Source organism: Marmota marmota, unplaced genomic scaffold (assembly GCF_001458135.2).
Source record: "Marmota marmota marmota unplaced genomic scaffold, marMar, whole genome shotgun sequence".
In the NCBI taxonomy this organism is placed as follows: domain Eukaryota; kingdom Metazoa; phylum Chordata; class Mammalia; order Rodentia; family Sciuridae; genus Marmota; species Marmota marmota.
Window position 1 is genome coordinate 60,699,134 of NW_025999900.1, and position 18,835 is coordinate 60,717,968.

The window sequence follows — 18,835 nt, forward strand, 5'->3', positions numbered from 1 at the left end:
ACTGTGATGTAATGTTTACAAGTTTAAGAATTTGTAAAGCAACATTTAGGAGATGAATACAAAACAAAAGTGTATGTTAGAGAATGATGACCATCTTCGTATTCATGGTAATAGTTGTTTATCTGCATCTGGGGTTGGGAGGAGAACAGTATAGTTAATATACAAAAGACTTGAACTTTAAAATATTTTGTTTCTTAAAACAGACTAAGCTGGGACATAGTGGGTTATGCTTATGATCCCGGCAGTTTGGGAGGCAGAGACAGGAGGATTGACGTTCAAGGCTGTATCTCAAAATTAAAAGGCTGGGGACTTGGCCCCATGATTAATCACCCTTGGTTTCAATCCCTTGTAGGGAAGAGAAATAGAAAATAAAAAAAACCTAGAGCATGTTAAGGTAAAAGGCATTCATTGAATTTAAGCCTAAGAAATGTGTAACAGACTCCTTGGTTCAAATTCAGGCTGTATTGCTTCCCATCTGTGACACTTTGGCATGTTATATGACAAGCACCTGTTCTTGATTTTTCTCATTACTAAAATCAGGTTAATACTTTTACCTGTCTCATTTGGTATTTCATGAGAATTAAATCAATTGGTGTAAAAAGTGGCTTAGACTAGTGCCAGCCACACAGTAAATGCTCATATTGACTTGTTATTATCATCACCATCATCATTTATAATGTAGGGATAGGTATATAAATTTTGACAGGGAGGAAGAAATCTAAAATTAAATTCTGGAATTAAAATATTATGTTACTTTTTCTTTATATTCTTCTCAGTGCTGGGCATCAACCCAGGGTCCCATGCTTACTGCGCATGTACACTGTGACTGAACTGTACTCCCAGCCTTTGATGTTACTTTTATAAACTGCTTGTCTCTCCCCAGCACTGCAAACATTCTCTTAATCTATTTGTACCATGAATTACCTAATCTAGAAAGTGACAAAAATATGCATGTATTGCTAAGCAATTTTAGTTTTATATTGTCAGGAAGAACATTTGTCTTCTAATTGTTCTTTGAGATTGTATTATTATTTTTTTCTTTTATAGTGCTGGGGATCAAACTCGGGGGCCTCATGCATATAGCAGGTGCTCTACCCAGCCCTGATATTATATAATTAATGAATTAAATTGTACTTGAATGTAAATTTATTATGTTTGAATATGTATATTTTGTTTTCTGAAATGAATATAAATAGCCTACTATTCCTTTTATTAAAATATTTATAATAAGGGTTAATTAGATTGTCTGGTATCCTAGATTCATACTAGTTTTTAAACTTACTGTTAAATGATAACAGTATATTTGGAACAACTAGTATATAGTTACGAGAATTTTTGGATGTTTTATTTTTATTATGTTTTTATATAGTATTTCTCTAGAACTATTTAACAAAGAATTATGATCACTAACTTATTTGTTTACAAATGAAGTTAAGTGTTTACAATTTACCTTGCAATAACTGCTCTTAACAGTTTATTTCTACAGATATTATTCATTATACATGTTATCCTATGTAATGTATATTTTTCAGTTTTTTTGATGAAACTTACCGTTTTATGATCTGCCTTGTTTTGAGCTTAGTATATTGTGACCATCCACCCAAATTATTTTTTAGTGGCTCCTTAACATTTCTTTGTATGACTATAGTTTGATTAAACCCATCCTGTTTATAAATTCATTTAGATTTTTACTAATTTCCTTTATTAAAGTAGCACTTTCTTGTTTTTATAAGTATCTGGGAGTATTGAATTCTTTAATGGTTACATTGGACTCTAATAGCTTCTTTTTATTAATCTCTGTTTACAAAGCACTATACCAGTCTTTTTCTGTATTTACTGTTCCAGCAACTCCTAGGTATTGTCTCTTATAGAAGAAATGGAGTGGTTAAGAAACTTGTCTCTTTATGCAACATAACTTTTCATGTTGTATAAAATGTGAATTAAATCTAGATCTGACTGACATGTATACATGTATTCATTCTGTAGTATCCTCTTGTCTTATTTATCTTTTATTAGAAAATTTTGATGGAATATTTATGATTATTTGATTTTGAGGTGTTTTGCCACCACACTTGATGTAAACACAGACGCAATGAAAAGTAACTTAATACTGTTTTTTGTCAGACCAGCCACTTAAAATATTCACTTTCACAAATTATCCTGTGGTGGTTTACCATGTGTGTGGTCACCTAGTCAGGCAGGTAACTATATGGAATTGAATATAATTTATTTACTGAACAAATCTTTCTCTTGTCTGGTAGAGTAAGGTTGGGAGTATCTTTGAATGGAAATATACTCATTTAGAATAATGGATATTTTTGTTTTACAATTGGTTTTATAAGCAAAAGGCATTACTCTCATAAGATCTTGATTTCCCCATTTGACCCATTTTTACTTATTTATGTAAGTCGTTTTCTTAGTAATAAATCAAAGATTAGAATGTCTTGTCATTTGGGGAACTGAGGAGCAGAGCATGCATACATACCCACATACATATATTTGGTTTTGGTTTTTGTCAACAGTGTAAGTTATTTTCATTAGAATGTTTCTTTGGGGGCAGAGTGTATAGCTTACTGGTGAGACTTGCCTGGTGTGCATGAAGCCTTGAGTTTGATCCCAGCACTGTATTAAAAAAAAAAAAAATCCTGTAGATAAGTGAACACTGAGGTTAAATGAAGCTGAGTGAACTAGCCTAATGAATAAGCTTTGTTAGCAATACTTAAAACTTTGCCACTTAGGAAATCAACTTTAATCCCATAAAATTGTTTTTAGTTTTGCTTTTTTCCCACATTATCTATTTTAGAGGGATTTTGTTTGATTTGATTTTTTTTTTTTTTTAAGAAGCAGAACCAACATTGGGGTTCTATATGTGGTTACTGGGTTTAGTTTTCAGAAAATTAATTTTGCTTTTATTTTTCTCAGGACAGTTTACATACAAAAGTAAATATACCATATCAAAATCTAAATTACAATTACAGCAGCTGAACTCTTTTGTTTTTAGAAGGTTCTTTTTTTTTTAATAAATAGTGAATGACAGTAAATTATACTGGATTTTTTTTGTTTGAATTGTGTACTTTTTATGTTCATTATGGAATAATTAGAAATCAATAAATTGTATCATGTGAGGTTGTATATATGCCAATAGTCCCAACTACTGAGAGGCTGAAGCAGGAGGCTCTGTTGAGTCCAGGATTTCAAGGCCAACCTGAGCAACATAGTGAAACCCTATCTTAAGAAACAAAAAACCAGGACTGGGCTTGTAGCTTAGTGGTAGAGTACTTGCCCCCACAGGTGAGACACTGGGTTCATTCTCCAATACCACATAAAAAAACTATATAATAGTGGCTGGGATTGTGGCTCAGAGGAACTACGCTTGCCTCACATGCGAGAGGCACTGGGTTTGATCCTCAGCACCACATAAAAATAAAGATACTTATTAAACACTAAATAATAACAGGCTGGGTATATTGGTCAGTTGGTAGAATGCTTGCCTAGCATGCACAAGGCCTTGGGTTCAATCCCTAGCACCACAAAAAAACAAAAAACAAAACAGAAAAAAAGAAATGAAGGTATTGTGTCCATCTAAAACTAAAAATATTTTATATCTATATATACCTATAGGTATTTTATTTTATATACATATAAACACATATATATACACACACTTTTTTAAAATTAATTATTTTAACCCAACCTCTTTAGCCAGCCTGGCATTTGCCTGTAACTTTGGCTATCCTGGAGGTTGAGGCAGTATGATCGAATAGTTAAAGGCCAACCTGGGCACCTTAGTGAGATCCTGTATCAAAATAAAATAGAAGGGCTAGGGGTAGCGCCCTTGCTTGTCCTCAATTAAATCTCCAGTACTGCAAAACAAAAAAAAAAAAAAGAAAAGAAAAATCACTTTAAATCCACTAGCCAGATAGTCGTTGCTAATATCATATTTATTAAGACATTTTCCCCCATTGTGTGTTTCCTCATATTTATAGTCCCCTGATTCAAAATTGATGTATTTTCATATTATAGTGGTTTAAGTTGCATTAGGTCTTAGTATACATGCTTAATGTAGCATTCCTTTCCCCTCTTTTTTCACATGGAACTATAGTTCAATCAAGACATATATAAGTTCCATATCTTTGCCTTTTATATTCGGCACGACACTTAAGAGTTCTACAGACTTAGCTGCTTTATGCTTTTTAGTAGAAAGTATTTCAGTTAAGAGTTTTCATGTTTCAAAGATCTGGGTGAAATAAAGATGTATTTAATTAAATATTTTGTTGATTGCAGCATTCAACAGAAGGTGTCAAATTATCAGCTCTGAATGACAGCAGCCTTGACTTGTCTATGGACAGTGATAACAGCATGTCTGTGCCTTCACCTACTAGTGCTATGAAGACCAGTCCATTGAACAGTTCTGGCAGCTCTCAGGGGTAAGGAAACAAGGGAAGTAGAAGTGGAAAGATTAGCTGTTTGCTGAACACATTAAAATATATTCTCTTGTGGCATTATAGTAATCTGTTAATGTTTACTCCTTAATTTTTAAAAAATAGCAGTTTAACTCCCTAGTTCTGAGACAGTTTTTAGTTTTGACCTAGCGTATATTTGTATTTCATTTTTGGAGCTGGTATGTCTTTGATTTATGAATGAATATTAGCACCTTCATCCTTCTAGATTTATATATTTAGATAGCTACTGATAGAGGATGCTATATGGTATGCTAAGGAGAATAGACAAAAGGTCTATCCTAGAGCTGCTTATTTGGAACAGGAGAGCTTTTCTGTGAATCCGTTTGTGAACTTCTGAAGAGGGTAAAGGTCCAGCATAGAGTGGTTTCAGATAGAAAAACCTTTTTAAGAAGAGCTACTTCTTCTAAAACGGTTAAAATATTTTGAAAGAAGAACATATCTGTGGTAGTGAAAATTAGAACACAGTAAAGCCATATTTATGTTTAATAAGTTGACAAACTTGAAACCTTAAAAGTTGGAGGGTCAGTTAATATGCAGTCAATGGCAGAGGTGCAGTTTGGGGAAGATTTCTGAAAAAATGTAAAATAGAAAATGCCTATGCACAGATGAGTTCATGGTGTTTTTTTCATTTTGACTTGGTAGCATGTTTTTAAAAGCTTAAGCTAATCTCATATAATCTGAAGACTTCAACCCTGAACATGTCTTACAAATTTTGGAGTTATAAAACAAATTTCATTTTGTTAGAGCATTAACTTTCATACTTACATTATTTTAAGTTTTTTTTTTTTGGTGAGGGGTGAAGAAGCAAATATTTAAAATAAGAATCTTGTATAATTTGAGTTTAGTGCAAGTATATGAATTCACAAATTCGGTCTTGCAGTTTAGTTTCTTAAAGTAATATTAAATTCCTTCTGAAAGTAAAAATTTATTTTTGGTAGGTAATACTGGGGATTGAACTTCAGGACTTTTGAACATCCTAGGTAACACTCCCCAGGTCTGAAAATAAAATTTTTAGTCATTTAATATCCCCTTCAGGGCTCTATTTTCAGTCCTTTATCTCTCTGGAAGTGGTTTTACCTTTTCTGTTAATTCCATTTACTTACATATCCTCATAAACACCAAAATTTTTTTGTTTCTTCAGTGCTGAGAATCAAACCCAAGGCCTTGGGAATGCTAGGCAAGTGTTCTACTGCTGAACTACATCCCCCAGCCCTTTCTTAAAGTTTTATTTTGAGACAGGGTCTTGCTAAATTGCCTAGCCTGTCCTGAGCTTGGGATTCTCCTGCCTCAGCCTCCAGAGTAGCTGTGGGATTATAGGTGTGTGCCGTCACACGCCACTGTAAGCTCCATAGCTTAAAAAAGTCGACTGCTCTATGGTTCCATGTAAATACCAGAAACCCCTCCCCCAAAAAGTGCTCCAAGTGTTGCCCACCTTGTCCTCATGGCTCCATAATTCCTCAGCTTCAGGATGTGAGCTATGGCCGAGGGAGAGTAGGTAACCAGAGCATTTTTTGCTTTTATTTTTCTTTCAGGAGAGAGTAAAAACTTTAGCTTATTTAAATGTCCTTATGATAATTACTAGAGACAGAAAAGTGGATATAGGAGAATAAAGAAGTGGTGAGTTTCCTTTACTTCTAAGAGTTACTGGGGTCCAGAATGTAGAAGAATGGATTGGGCTTTGATAAATTATGAGACAATGAATATAATCTCATTGAATAGGAAAGAAGAGGGGTTATGATAGAAGCAGGTATGTCTCATATTTGTACTTGAAATTTTGGTTAATTCCTTATTGTTGATGGCTTTGGTTGTGAGTTCAGAAATAGGTCATTTGCCAAGACTGGCCTGTGAAAACAGAGGAAACACCAGAGAGAATTTTGAGGAGGCACAAGGAGGGTTTAAAATCACTTATTTCTAAAGTAAAATATTAAAATAGCCTCTTGTTACTTGAGAGTCTTTGTTGCTAACTTGGCCACTGGATGGGCTTTTAGGGTTATGTGTACCCTTAGATTTTATGTGCAGAAATTTATTTCTGTTTCTCAGACCATTTTCCTGTTCTATTTTTAATAGCACCTGATGCATCCACATCACTTAAGAACAGATCTTTTAACTATTTCATCCACTGTGGTAGTTACTATCTTTATGTGGTGTTAAATTTAACTAATATTTAATATTAGAGAAATAACATTAAGTATTCAGTTTTCACTAACTATATTTGAAGGGTAGAATGGCCACATGTTTGTAGTGGCAACAGTGTTAAATAGCATAAATAAAAGAACATTTCTGTTGTTCCACAAAAGTCTGTTGGTCAGTATTGCTTTATAGAATATTTAATATTCAATTTTTTGTTTGTTTGTTTAGCAGAAACAGTCCTGCTCCAGCTGTGACAGCAGCATCTGTGACCAACATACAGGCTACTGAAGTTTCTACGCCACAAGTAAATTCCAGTGAAAGCTCAGGGGGTAAGGAGATTGATTTGACAAGTTTGAGAATTTTAACATTATAATTAGTTTTAGTCTTCATTTTAGAAAAATGAGTTTGTTGATTAAATCGTTTGAATTCAGGTTTTAAATGTTATTTTATTACTTGTAGGTAAAGTTATTTATGAAATCAAATTCTGAGAAATAAAAGCTTTCCCTGAACTTTATGTTCATGTTATTATTTTAATTTCTATGTATTCATGTATTTACTGTTTAGGTACATCAAGTGAAAGCATTCCTCAAACTGCCACACAACCAGCCATTTCTCCACCACCAAAGCCTACGGTCTCCAGAGTTGTTTCCTCAACACGTCTGGTAAACCCACCACCTAGACCTTCAGGAAATGCAACAACAAAAATACCTAATCCTATAGTAGGAGTCAAGAGGACATCGTCACCTCATAAAGAAGAGAGTCCCAAGAAAACCAAAACAGAAGAGGTATATCTATCTGTTCTCACACACACATACACCCCTAAATCCACACACATGCAGACATGTACATGTTAGTTAGCTGTGGCAACACAAGGTTGCCTGTTCTTAAATGCAGTGGAAGAAAATCATTTGTTAGCCAAAAATGAGTTCTGAAGTTTTGAAAAAACGTTTGGTGTGTCTGTAGTGGTTTAGTGCTACAATTTCTCTTCACCATTTCCTTCTCATTAGTAACTATCTCTTCTGTATAAGCCTGGACTTTGGGGCAGGGGTCGGGGTAAGGAGAGCCCTGTGTTGTGAATTGCATTCAGGGCCTCTCTTCACAAATGACAGGCAAGCCCTCTACCACTGAGCTATAATCCCCAGTCCATGAAACTTTTTAAGCATGTATGTAGTTTGTAACACAGAATTACATGTTATCTTCATTTATTATTCTCTCTTATTTGTACTCATTTCTTCATGGCCTCTTGGGGCAGTTGTATGGAGCTTGAACCTTGTGCATGCTTTAGGCTACACCACCAGTCCTCAGGTGCTTCTTATTTAATAATAGAGCAAAGTTGCAAAGTCAGATTAGTTTTGCAGCCTTGAATGATTACTTCCTACAACCTTCAGGAAGCTTTTTAACATTAATTATTTTTTCTATTTTAAAAATAACAACTATAGTTGGCTTACTTTATTGCATTCTCAAATGTGCATATTGATTTGGTGAGTCTTTGTTCTGCAGGGGCTCTGACTCAAGAAACAGATTCAGGGTTCAACAGGTGAAAGAAGACAGTTAAGACAGTAGACATGTTTTATTCAGTGGTGGCACAGCCATTAGCTGGCTCCCAGCTTCGTCTCCAGTTCTCAGCCAGTTCCATTTTAGGCCCTTTTTAGCCCATTTCCATAGGCTTTTTTTTATATGTAAGATACAGCAGGTACACTACCAACAGCTTACACGTGGGTAGGGAGGTACATGTTCAGAAGTTAATGTCTATCCGTGAAATCACAGTGTTTCTGGCCTTGACTAACCATAACATAGCTAGTTCCCAGCCCTGACTACACACTAAAACATTAACAAAGCCTTTTGAAAGTGTCTGCCTGGGAGCCTAACTACAGCCATTTTGTGGCCTGCCCCAACAGTCTTTTATTTCCATTTTTTATTTTTATTTTTGCATTGGTGGGGACTACACCCAGGGCATTAGTTATGCTAAGCAAGCCCTTTACCACTGAGCTCCACCCTTAACCCCTTCTATTGTAACAAGACAATAGAAGTTGTCTTGTTAAACAATTTCATCTCTCTTGAGCTACTCTCATCTTTTCATATTAGTGAGGCATTCACCATTGCCCTGGAGATGATAGGATAAAATTATCAATTTCACTGTGATATATTTATCTATCTGCACATGTGTGTGTGTATGTGTGTGTGTGTGTCACATGTTTTTTTAATTGAAAGGATTTCTTTGGAAAAAAAGAATCTGGGTTTCTCATGTGTTTTGTGTTTTGATTGGTAATAGTGAAAATTTAATTGTTTCTAATTGACCCTTGTCTTGAAATAGACATTTCAAGACAAGTGATCAACTAAAAATGAATATTGTGCATTTTGTCACTAGTAAGACAATGATTTTCATTGTTAAATTACTTTTTCGGGGTTTTTCTTTTTTTTTTAAATGTGGTACTGAGGATGAAACCCAGTGCCTCACACATGATAGGCAAGCACTCTGCCATTGAGCTACAGCCCCAGCCCCTTAAGTAGAGATTTTAAGGCCTCTTCCAGATAACTTTGAATGAGAACCATTGAAGGAATCAGGCCTAGGAATCTTATTAGAAGCCTCTCTACCACATGATTGTGTTGTGAAGCAACCTAAGAGGAAAGTTGATGTTGTGTTCTTCAGGATTTCATGTACTAGTTTGGTGTAAATTACACATTCTGCCTATTCATGCTGTTTGGAGTTGTCAGAGCATTTCAGAATGCAAGTTTCTTTATACCCTAGTAAAGGATAAGTGTAACTCTAGACTAAACATTTGGTTTCCTTAATGTTATAAGTGGCACCCAAGGAGCTGTTAGTAAATAAATGTATACCGGCACAATGTTTGTAATTTTGTTAGGACTTCTATTGGTAGAATAATGATCATGTTTCTTGTAAAGTGTAGAGAAGCCGTAGGAATATAAAAATTTTAAATTTAGTATGGAAAATTTAAAATATATATGAAAGTAACGCTCACTTAATATACCTATTACATAGTTACAGTTATAATGAATGCTTAGCCAATCTCTGTACCCTCATTTCTGTTAGACATTTGCATTTCCCCCTATGTCCTTGAATTATTTAGAATCAAAAGTCTGACAGGTATCATTCAATAGAATTTTTTATGTCATGCATTTATAAAAGAATGCATAAACAAAATGAGTCACTCTTCCAAAACTAATAGTTCATTAATATCATCAGATATCTATCTGGTGACTGTTCAATGTCTTTGATCATCTTGATTTTTTTAATAGTCTCTGTTAAATATGGAACTAAATAAGATTCCTGTGTTAAAATTATTTGATGTTTTTTAAGTTATTCTTTATTTCTTAAAATTTTTTTAAAATAGCTGTTTTAGTTGTAGGTGGACACAATATCTTTATTGTGGGGCTGAGGATCGAACCCAGTGCCTCTTACATGCTAGGCAAGTACTCTACAACTGAGCTACAATACCAGCCCCTTAAGTTAGCCTTTAAAATACAGATTCTCCCTTTCTTTTCCCCCATGTAATATTTTTGTTACATAATTTTCTTAGGATTTTGCTTATAGTATCTCCATGGAGTTGATTAACAAATATAGAATTTTAAGGTAAAGAAATGATCTTAGTTTATTTCATAAGCTTACTGCATTTCCTAGCAGAGGAACTTGAGGCTCATTGGCTTTTCCAGATATAAAGCTAATTTTAGTCAGAGGCAGGATTAGAATTGAGCCCAAAATCTCATGGTGCTGCAGTTGAAGAAGTATCATATCCTGAAGTTTTTTCAGTACATAGAAATGATAATGTAAAGTAAAATTAGAAGAAAAGTTTGCTCTTTCGTCTGGATTGTATGGGTAAATTAGGCTGTCTATATTATAAAAACTTCTTTTGTGAGGGGACATTTCAAACACGTACAAAAGTATAATGAGCTTTGCTATTTGCATCACCTATCTTCAGCATTCAACTCCCAGCCAGCCTTTTTGGTATGTGGGTACTATCTCACTCCCTTCTCCATTGTTTTGAAGAAAACTCTAGGCATATTGTTTCAGCCTGAAATATTTCGGTGTGTATCTAAAAATTAAATACTTCAAAAAACATACTACAGTACATTTATCACTAATGTAATTTTATAGTGTCACATATTCAGTGTTCATGTTTGCAGAATTTGTGACATAAATCTGTATTTTCAAAATTATTTGCAGAACGCAACTGATGTTTTTATTAAAATTAGTGGGTTTTTTTTTTTTTTGTATTAAATCTCTTTTAATCTATAATTTAGCCTATGGTTTCTATGTCTTTTTTTAAAAGCTGTGATGTAAAATTAGGGGCTGTGGTTGTGGCTCAGTGGTAGAGCGCTTGCCTAGCATGCATGAGACACTAGGTTTGATCCTCATCACCACATGAAAATAAATACAAAGATATTGTGTCCATCTACAACTAAAAAATATTTTAAAAAATAAAATTTTCTGTTCAGTAAACACAACTGATAAAATAGTCTCAATACAGTTTTTAAGACTCAAGGAGGGCATGTTGATTTTAAACTTTGCATTCTTTGTGATGTTAATCGTCCTTTCAAGGAAAGCGGGAAGAGGAAAGTTGATGTGGTTTTCTTCAGGATTTCATAAACATTTTACGTGATCACACATGTGTGAGTTTCCTCCAGCTGGAAGGACAGTACTCCACCTTCTTAAACTTGTTTGATTAACTAGCTTTTTCTTTCCTTACAAAAAATATTTTAGAAATTTAGTGGTTTGGGGAATGTACTTTAGATGGTGATTATCTGCAAAAACAGTTTTCCTCATGCTTTTAAAAAATTTTAGTGTTTACTACTGAAGCCACATTAAATTAATTAATCTCAAAGAATCCTTTTCATAGAGAGTCCTCGATCTATTTTAAGGCTATAGGTTGATTATTTTATAGTTTTGGAAAAATAACAAATTGAAGCATTGATTGGCAAATAATCTAAATTTTTTTCATTTTAGAGAATAAAGCTTTTTTTTTTAAAAACAGGATGAAACAAGCGAAGATGCTAACTGTCTTGCTTTGAGTGGACATGATAAAACAGAAACAAAGGTATATTAATTTAGCCTTTAGAATACATACACAATTAAGAGTACAGAAGATGTGATAGAAATGTCTGTAGAATAATGTATTATATTTTGTGCTAGTTTTTTTTTCCAGTATTGTTTTTAGTGGAGTATTTGTTCTTTTTAATGTTAATTAATGCCTAAAGCTAAAGGGAATATAATGGTGAGTGAGACATGCAGGTAGATGTAAGTAATTATATTATTAAAGAAAATTAGAGTAATTGAGGGCTGGGGGCGAAGGGTCAAGAGGAGTAAGGTACTGATTTTGGACCCCAGAGATAGTAAAAGGCTTCATGGAAGAATTTGAAATGGTCCTTGGGTGATGTATAGGATTTGGGGCTGTCTTCCATTAGAAAGCCATCTCACTATTGGTTTAAGAGTGTAGTACAGAGGACTTGTTTTTGACAGAAGATTTTGGCTAGAACCTGGGGTACATGAGACTTTGATGAAGTAGGTAGGGTGGAGAGTTTGTTTTTTTCCAAACATTAAAAACTTGGAATGTTATTTCTTCAGAAGTTGAAAAATTCTGAAGGCTATTAATGTTATTCCCATTTGTTACAGAAAAATTAGAAAGTTTCCTCCTTTCCCCAAATTCCCATTCAGTTTCCCATGATCAATATTTAACAAGTGTTCTTTTGGCATCTTTCTAGATTTTGCATGTGCCCTCATGTAAGCATATACCAACCAATGCCTTTTGCTTTCTAATTTTAATTCATTTTGTAAATCAAGAAAACATATTCATGTCATTGTTACTAAAAAGCTACAAAATTATCATTATGACTGCATGGAAGGCTATTTATTGCCTTATTTTATTCAACTAGTTTCCTGTCATTAGCACTTGTTTCCATTAAAAAAAAGTTGAACTTTCTTGCTGTAGCATTGACTAAAATTAAATAAATACCTGCCACCCATTCCCATTTATTTAGGATAAACTTGTGTAAGATTTATTTTTATGGCAAATAGTATGTTTTGATTTTTAACTCTGAATACACATTGCCAAGTTGTGCCCAGAAAGGCTGCGTGTTCTCCATTGTTACTCTTACATCCTATTTGCCTTTCTCAGATTCTTGGGAGAAAACTGATATTTCATGGTTTTATATTTGCATGCATGTTTTTTAAAAATTTAAGTTTATTTTCATTTATATATGCACACATGTATTATTTTCTTTTGTGCACTGCTTTGAAAAAGTATCAAATGGTTTGCCTTGCCTAACAGTAGAATCAGTTCTCATTCAGAGACATATTTTCTACTTATAATTAAAGATGTAGAACAATTTAATAATAATGAATTTTTTTTTTTTTTTTGCACATAGCTAAGAGCTTTCTTTGGGTTTATATTGTGTTAATTATTGCCTGGGCAACATTTCTTAATAGGCCACTGTCTTCAATAATTGCTTGCTTAAAATTGTCCAGGTTGGAGCTATTTGAAGTCAGGAGATACTTTAACCATGCCTCAGAAGATTGAAGTAGGCAAATAGAAATTTATGAACATTTGAAATGATGAAATAACCTATAACAAGGCTTAATAAATGATTTTATAATATAGTCACATCTCTCTCTTGATCCCTCCTGTTTTCCAGTTTGTCTTCTTTATTAGCTACCAAACCCAGTTATGTTCTTTTATTCTTTGTTAAGTCTCTTTTCCCCCCTCCCCATCCTCTTTGTCTCACAGGAACAACTTGATACAGAGACAAGTACAACTCAATCAGAAACTATTCAGACAGCGGCTTCTCTGTTGGCCTCTCAGGTACTAAGTGCAACAAGCAAGGAGAATTTTGTTCATGTTCTTAAGATTAGTTGGTATATTGAATTAAAGTGGGCATTCATATTAGACTATTAAAATTATCTTTGTGAAAATAATTACTTGTAAGCCTGTGGGTGTGTTTATTGTAGTTTAAAGACAGGGCACTGGATGTGATGGAACAGAGCTTTTGTGCTGCCAGAATAACTAGCTGGGCACAGTGGCATGCACCTGTAGTCCTAGCTTCTCAGGAGGCTGAGGTGGGAGAATGGCTTGAGCCCTCAGGTTGAGACCAGCCTGGGCAACAGAGCAAGAAGTAGATCCCATCTCATTTGGGTGGGGGTAGGGGGGAGATACTATAGCTCTGTCTCTTATAAATCACTTAAATCCTCACTGGTCATATTCATAGGTTTGTGTAAAGGTCAAAGAGTGAAATTTAAACCAGAAAAGAACTAAAAAACAGATTTTTTTTTGTAAGACTAATAATTTTAAAACGTGTTTCTGTGTTCAGTACTGATTTTCAATTACTTGATATTTAATCTGTATTTCTTTAGAATTGTTTTTTCAATTGTACTATTAATTTTCCTTGTGACAGTTCCTTACGTACGTAGGCATCTGGGGTCTTTTTTCATTGATTTGCAAACCTTCGTTTTGCTTGGGAAATAACTATTCTCTTGAATTCCTTGAAATTGAATCAATCCCAGATAGGTCAAACTCTGACGCAAAGTTAATATTTCTTTAAGTAGATACTAAACTGAATAACTTCTACAAGGTAACAGGACAGCTGCTGCCAAGGGATGTTGCTGTACTGATACATGATGATGCTTTGCTCTGTGGTTCAGTTGTTTTAATGTGATCATTTAAAAATGTACTTTTATAGGATGTTAATTTCCAGAGTCTTTAAAGACACATATACTACATATTATGTTTAGTTTTGAAATTTTATTGTTATCTAAAAACTTTTGGGAGAGGTAAATAAAAACAACCTGAGAAGGTATACTTAATATTGATACATAGACTTGTTTATCAAGCTTAAACTATACATTGATTGTGATTACATGCCTTTTGGTTTGCTGTGATACTTTCTCTGGAAATATTTTCATAGTTTGTCTTATTGAGTTCATTTCTATAGAATTAGGAGCCATTTTAAAGTATTATTCTGAGTAGAATTTTTTTTCTAGCGAAAATTTATAAAACCAATAAAAGAAAAAGCACTTAGAAAACGAATGATGTTGACTTTAAAAAAGAAACACATTCTTCTATTTTTTGATATTAGGGATATACTTATTTCTGGGGAGGTGGTGATATCTAACCAATGAGTCTTTTTATTCTTTTGAGGTAAATCTTGAAATATTTACAGATAAATGATAGGATTTCTAAGATTTGCTTCAGAATAATCTAGGGACTAACAGTGGGAGGATGGTAGATTGGCTTTCTTTGACACTGGATAAGCTGGATAATGAATACATCAGGGTTCATTATGTAGTGCTCTCTACTTTTGTGTATGTTTTAGAATTTTTCAGAATAAAACATTTAATAATTGGTCTATTCTCAAATGTTAAAGGCTTATGATTTAATCTGTTTAAAGTAATAAGAAAAGACTTCTAAAATTTTAGATAAAGTTTTGCTCATTAGTATGCATTTCATTTTTTAATGTACAGTGTCAGAAAATAGTAAGTTTATGGACGAATGCTGGCTTCTGTGTGTAAGGTGAACTTTAAGTATTCTCCCACATGGGGGTGCTCCAGCACCAGTTAATATTACTGCTGTGGGTGTTACAAGTAAATGCAGTCTAACGTTACCTTATAATTATATAGTAGGTGATTTTTAGAGGAATATGCTTTTAAGAGTTTCATTTGAAATTTACTTGAGTTTCCTATGTATTGATAAATTTTTTAAAAAATATATTCTTATTTGAAAATTCCTATGAGTATAGAATAATGTGATAATAATAGTTGTGTTTATTTGTATTGCATTTTGACAGCATTTCTGAGCATTACATTTTAAATACTTTCTTATGATAAGGTTCCATCATTACATAGGAAGTAAAGCAGTGGAAAGTACATCTCATTGCTAAATTGTAGTACATTGAACGATGATGTGTTCTTTGCTTTCATTCTCAGAAAACATCAAGTACAGACCTTTCTGATATCCCTGCTCTCCCTGCAAATCCTATTCCTGTTATCAAGAATTCAATAAAACTGAGATTGAATCGGTAAAAACAACCTCAGGGGTCCATAAACAATATCTGCCAACTCAACCTGTTGTCTTCAAATGCTAAAAAAGGAGAATGGAGGGTACAAGACTAGACATGACTGAAAATGGATTTAGGTTTTTTTGGTGACCTCCCTTACTGGGCTAATCAGCACTTGATCCGAAGTCCAGGTTAGTATGTGAAGCCAGGAGTACTATTATTATTGTGTTAGCAACAGTTGCATTAACTATTTCCAAAAAAAATTACTGCCTTTAAATAAGAAAAGAAAAAAAAAAAAGAAGAAAACAAAAAACAAACAAAAAAAAAAAAACCTCAAGCTATATTTGTATTCATAATTGACATCTGGATTGGGTTTATGTTTGATGCATTGTTTGGAAAATTTGCAATACAAACTGGCATAATTCCTTATTCTGATGATGCACTTTTATGTATTTTTTATTAGAAAGTAGAACTAATTTTAGATTTTTCAGCTTGATGGATTTTCGTTTTTTCCTGAAGAATTTCCTTTAACATTAATCTTCACATTGGATACCATTGTGCAGTGGTGTATCATCATACTTCAGAGAAAGAGCAGGAGGACATCCAGTTCAGTCCCTGTGAGGTAGCTGTGACCCTAACAATGAAATGTCAACTCTAGGGCATACATTTGACATTGAAAGAATAATGAGGAAATACTTGGTTTTGATGGGGTTATGATTAAGAAATGATATATTGGTTTTATTTATAGAATTGTTTTATAGTGCATACAAATCAGCGATCAGCCAATAAATACATTTCTTTGAGCTTACTCTGAAGCTCTGTATTCTTTTGCCTTCAATCTGTTGTCTTCAAAACAAATTTAAAAAGCTTTTCAAGCCTTCCCTCTTTTCTATTTTTCCTTTTGCTTGTATGCACAAAGTAGGGCTTAATTCACAAAAACCAAAATGCCAGTATTTTCTTAAGCCATGACATGAAACCAGTGACCCTGTGGCTACATGGCACAGAACACTAAATTTTGGTCCCATGGCTAAAACTTTAGGTTGACTAAAAGTAACGCCTGTGAAACATCATATCTATCTTGGATGGCTGTTCGATCTCTAAATAAGAGGAATTTTGTACGCTCCACAGAACTCTCCTGTTCCTGTCTATAGTAAATTGATTTTCAATTTTAAACATGTGGGCAAAAAGGCATTTTCTTCAAGATTTTTAACTGATTTTTATTTTTAACTGGTTTATCAAAATTTGTCAGTAAATTTTACATACAGAAACATTTTGAAAATCATTTCTAGCAAGCACTTGACATCTAGTCAGTCAGCCCTGTACTCCTTTTTTATTTTTATTTATTCTATCAAAAGATTAGAAATTTCCTTTAAAGAATAGTTTCTCCTAATTGAGCAGCAGAACATCCATCTTTATGAAGAATGAGGGATGCCGGATGTTGATAAGCTTACGATTTCTTATCTGGACAGAGCAGTCTAACAGATGTTTCTGATGAGCATGTTTCATGAATCCTCCGTCGTGCTCCATCTTATCACATGTGCATTTTTCATGTTAAATCGCAATTACTTAAACTCTTCCCTTGTCCTTCTAAATTAATTTTCCAAAGTTGGAGTGTAGTCTTTGCCCTTAGGCTATGCATTAATTGATGCTTTCCTTTCACCATGACTTTATAATGTCTAGTAGACAACATTTCCACTTCCCACGTCTCTGCTCTGCACAGTCACCTGGCCCTTCCACCACCTAAGGAAAAAAGATGGTCAACTAACAGGTGAAGTGTACAAGGTGTCTGTGTTTTGTAGCTTCAGAGTTAGATTGATATTGCCAGGCACAGATTTAGTCTTGTCATTTTGTTTACACATTGGGGGAAAAAATTCAGTTTATTAAATGTTTCATGTAACTGCATCCAAGTTTTGCCAGGCTGGAAACTTGGACCTTTTCTGTGTAGTGACTTTTTAATTCTAGTTTTCATAACCTGGAGATCAGACTGTTGCTTTCGCATGATATATGTAGTGTCTCATGACTGGAGTTTGCTTTGTTTTATAGTATCTGTACTCCTTGTATTTTTCAAGAGCTATTTTGTAAACAGATGATGTATTTCTCCATTGAAAACACAATAAAATTTAAAAAAACAGCACAATCCCAAAGTTGGCTGATTTCTTTTGACTCTTTGTTTTTTTTATGTCATAATCAGCTATTTGGTGTTTTGTTTTTTTTTTTCTTTTTCCATATAATTGATCTTTAGAGGGAAAAGCATGAATGTAGTTACTGATAATTCCCTTTCGGCTGTCCTGTCCTAAAATAGTCACTCTGTAGACACCATATGTCATCTGTGTGTTTATTCTGTGCAGGTGGACAGTGTCCTCTGTGCTGCCTCTTCAGAGCACTTCATCTCTGACATCAGAAGGTGGCACTGTTGTTTTTTTTCAGTAAATTTAGAATTATAGACTACAGCCAGCCAGGATGTGTTTCTTATTTTACTAAATCCAAATCAGATACTGCTTTTCTCAAACCCCCAATTGCTTGATATTGCAGACGTAACTGATGCATCAGGAGGGAGCTGCTCTGTGTTTGTGATGGTCAGCTCTTGGGTATGGTTGTCTTCAGTGTTTTGATTGAAGAGATGGATCTCTTAATGTAAAATCCATTATTCTAAGGGACACACTGCTGTGTACATTGCATTCTTAAGATTCAGATTTCTAATGCTTTCAATATATGTATGACTGCAGTGTGGGATTATTTTTTATTAAAGTAAAATTCAACTTTTGGGCTTATTCAGCAAGAGGGAAAACATTGTAAAAATTATCTTTGCCTCCATTTTGACACTTCTAGAACTAAGCTTGCTATACTTCTTTTGCCTTGATAGAACTAACCATGGGACTGAATGTTATTCTTTCCGAATTTTGTCAGCTTTACTGCCTTTTTGTATTTCATGCATCTTGTTGAATTAGTAAAATGACTATTGAAAGTTGTGTGTTTTGTGACTCTGGGTAAAACTCTGGAATAGTTTTTATTTTTCTAATTAACGCTTCTTTTTTTTTCTGTACATAAAAAAAATGTTTTAAAGCTCAGTGTAATATTAATTCCAGCAGCATTCAAGACAGCAATAAATGATCAGCAGTTCCATGTAGTATTTGATATATGAATTAATATACGCAAATTTGTAGACCGAGCCTTGGAAATAGCATTAGTGCACTTTGAAGCATTTAAGTAGGAAGATAAACTGTTTTCTAGAAAGGCGT

At 33.8% G+C, this 18,835-nt stretch overlaps 1 protein-coding gene across 7 annotated transcripts in view; it reads left to right on the top strand.

Moving 5' to 3' along the window:
- Papola (poly(A) polymerase alpha) overlaps positions 1–17,717 on the top strand; it is a 61,827-nt gene extending 44,110 nt beyond the window's left edge. For 4 of the 7 annotated variants that reach the window (XM_048799296.1, XM_048799302.1, XM_048799303.1 and 1 more), the window contains 6 exons: positions 4,285–4,427; positions 6,822–6,922; positions 7,158–7,378; positions 11,585–11,647; positions 13,334–13,408; positions 15,526–17,717. In XM_048799296.1, the coding sequence (XP_048655253.1) occupies positions 4,285–4,427; positions 6,822–6,922; positions 7,158–7,378; positions 11,585–11,647; positions 13,334–13,408; positions 15,526–15,621 (699 nt within the window). In that variant the 3' untranslated portion in view covers positions 15,622–17,717. The remainder of the gene's footprint in view (positions 1–4,284; positions 4,428–6,821; positions 6,923–7,157; positions 7,379–11,584; positions 11,648–13,333; positions 13,409–15,525) is intronic. The other 3 variants (XM_048799297.1, XM_048799298.1, XM_048799299.1) reach the window with 3 other exon arrangements.
- The last annotated feature ends 1,118 nt before the right edge of the window (positions 17,718–18,835 follow it).